The sequence below is a fragment of the Marmota marmota genome, unplaced genomic scaffold, assembly GCF_001458135.2.
Source record: "Marmota marmota marmota unplaced genomic scaffold, marMar, whole genome shotgun sequence".
NCBI lineage: Eukaryota > Metazoa > Chordata > Mammalia > Rodentia > Sciuridae > Marmota > Marmota marmota.
The window spans coordinates 19,649,104-19,652,193 of record NW_026000082.1 but is presented as its reverse complement, the minus strand read 5'-3'; the positions used below and the strand labels follow the sequence as shown (position 1 = coordinate 19,652,193).

Genomic DNA, 3,090 nt, shown 5'->3' with positions numbered 1-3,090 from the left:
AAAAAAAAAAAAAAAATACTAAGCACAAAAATTAACTCAAAAGTAAACCAGAGGGGGCTGGGTTTGTCGTTCAGTGGTGGAGTATTTGCCTAGCATGTGTGTGGCACTGGGTTTGATTCTCAGCACCACATATAAATAAATAAAATAAAGGTCCATTGACAACTAAAAAATATATTAAAAAAAAAAGAAAAGAAAAATCAGAGGCTGGTGTTGTAGCTCAGTGATAGAGCACTTGCCTAGCACCTGTGAGGCGCTGGGTTCGATTCTCAGCATCACATAAAAATAAGTAAATAAAAGTATTGTGACCATCTACAACTAAAAAAAAAATTATTTTTTAAAGTAAATCAGAGATCTAAAGGTAAAATGTAAAACAACATAGGAGAAAACCTAGATGGCCTTGGGAATGACAATTTTTAAATATAACACCAAAGACACAATCCTTCAAAGACAACTGGTAAGATGGAGTTCATTAAAATTAGAAACTGAGGTATAGCTCAGTGGTAGAATACTTGCCTAGAACGCAAGAGGTCCTGGATTTGATCCCCATATAATGTGAAGAGAATGAGATGATAAGCCACAGCCTGGGAAAAAAATATTTGCGAACAATACATCTGATAAAGGAATGTTACCCAAAACATACAAAAAATTCTTAAACTTAACAATAAAAAAATTTTAATGGGCAAACTATCTGAAAGACACCTCATTAAATAAAATATACAGATGACAAGTAAGCATATAAAAGATTTCCAGCCTCATAAATGCTAAGCATATGTTCCACCACTAAGCTACAACCCAGCCCTTCAGAGAATGATATATTATTCAGTAATTTTTTTTTCAGATGGGGTCTTGCTATGTCATTCAAGATGGTCTCAAACTCACAATCCTATCTCAGCCTCTTGTGATTACAGGCATGCACCACAGCATCCAGTTTACTATTCAGTACTAAAAAGAAATGAGCTATCAAATCATGAAAAGATATGGAAGAAACTTAAATGCATAACATGAAGTGAAAGAAGGCAATCTGAGGACTGAGAATATAGCTCAGGGGTACAGTGCTTGCCTAGTATGTATGGGGTCCTAGTTGAATCCCCAGCAACATACACACATACACACACCAATCTGAAAAGGCTGCATACTGTATGATTTGAATGATATAACAGAAAAAGCAAAATTATGAAGATTAATTGTTGCCAGAAGTTAAGGAAGTAGAATGGATAAGTAAATCCCAGAAAATTTTTATGGCAGTGAAACTATTTTGTATGGTACTACAATAATGAATGCATGTCGAGGGCTGGGGCTGTAGCTCAGTGGTAGAGCGCTTGCCTTGCATTTGTGAAGCACTGGGTTTTATTCTCAGCACCACATAAACATTAATAAACAAAATAAAGGTATTGTGACCATCTACAACTAAAACAAAATTTAAAATAATAATAATAATGAATGCATGTCATTATACATTTGTTAAAACCAATAGAATGCCCAATACCAAGAGTGAACTCTAATATAAATATAAACCCTAATGTATGCTATGCACTTAGGTTGATAGTGATGTCAATAAAAAAAAAAGGTCATTAATAAATAAAAATAAATGTGTGTGTGCCCGTGTGTGTGTGTGTGCCCGTGTGTGTGTGTGTGTGTGTGTATGTATGTATGTTTATTGACTGCAACATACCATAATGCAGAATGCCCATACTGGGGGAAATTGTATTGTATGGGCAGAGAGATTATATGAAAACAATCTCTCTCTCAATTTTGCTTTGAACATAAAACTGCTCTAAAATATTTTAGGGTTTGGGTTGTAGCTCAGTGGTAGAGTGCTTGCTTTGCACACATGAAGTCCTGGGTTCAATCCTCAGCACCACATTTTAAAAAATATGAATAAAAATAGAGATATTGTGTCCATCTACAACTAAAAAACTTAAAATAAATAATTTTTAGCCAGGGGTGGTGGCACACATCTGTAATTCCAGCTACTTGGGAGACTGAGGCAAGAGGAGCCCCTTGAGACCAGAAGTTTGAGGTCAGTCTGGGCAACATAGCAAGAACCTGTCTCAAAAATTAAAGTAAGGGCTGGGTTGTGGCTCAGCGGTGGAGTGCTCGCCTAGCACGTGCAAGGCCCTAGGTTCGATCCTCAGCACCATATAAAAATAAATAAATAAAATAAATGTGTTGTGTCCAACTACAACTAAAAAATAAATATTTTTTAAAAATTAAATTTAATTTAAAAATAAAGCTTATTGATTTAAAGAATAAATTCCCCTATATTCTGCTATAAACTTTTATGGTTTTAATTTTCATATTAAAATGTTTGATTCATTTGGAATTTATTTTGGTATAATATATAAAATCTTGATCCAACTATTTGTTTTTGAAATGACCACCTAGTTATGTTAACATCAATTTATCTTTTCCTCACTAATTCAAGAAAATATCTTTTGCCATACAGTAAATTACCACATATATCTGAGATTTCTATATTTTCTATTTTATTCCCTTGTTCTATTCAAGTATCAGATCACACCAGAATTCAATGATAAAAATGACAATGTGACCCACTGAGGGGAAAAAAACGACTAATTAAAAAATTATATTTAGAGGCTTGCATGGGTGGTGGCATGCCTAGAATCCCAGCTACTTGGGAGACTGAGGCAGGAATGTCATAAATTTGAAGCCAGCCTGAGCAATTTAGTAAGACCCTGTCTAAAAAATAAAAAGAACTAGTGAGATAGCTCAGTGATACAGTTCCTCTGGGTTCAATCCCCCATACTGAAAAAGAAATTATATTTAGATGCTAAGATGTAGTGGTAGAATACATGCTTAGCACACACAAGTCCCTGGGTTAAATCCTCAGCATCAAAACAAAATTATAGACAACTAGCTAACTGTCTGAAAATTAAATAAAAATTAACTGCCAATACCTCATTTCAAAGACACTGAAATAAACTCAAAATGAGTTAAATATTTTTTTAAAAAAAAACATCTATTACATTTCATCATCTTTAAGACATTTGGAGGAAGGAGTATTAGGGATTGTACCCAGGGGTGCTTTCCACTAGGCTATATCCACAATCCTTTTTTTTTTTTTTTTTT

The 3,090-nt window shown here is 34.0% G+C and overlaps 1 protein-coding gene across 4 annotated transcripts in view; it reads right to left on the bottom strand.

Annotated features, from left to right (window-relative positions):
* LOC107141827 (dual specificity testis-specific protein kinase 2-like) overlaps positions 1-3,090 on the bottom strand; it is a 62,604-nt gene that overhangs the window by 27,882 nt on the left and 31,632 nt on the right. Inside the window, exon 4 of one of the 4 annotated variants that reach the window (XM_048815485.1) lies at positions 480-581. The exons of 1 other annotated variant lie outside the window; for it this stretch is intronic. In XM_048815485.1, the coding sequence (XP_048671442.1) occupies positions 495-581 (87 nt within the window). In that variant the 3' untranslated portion in view covers positions 480-494. Of the gene's footprint in view, positions 1-479; positions 582-3,090 lie in introns of those variants that run through there. 2 more of the 4 variants (XR_007352043.1, XR_007352042.1) reach the window with 2 other exon arrangements.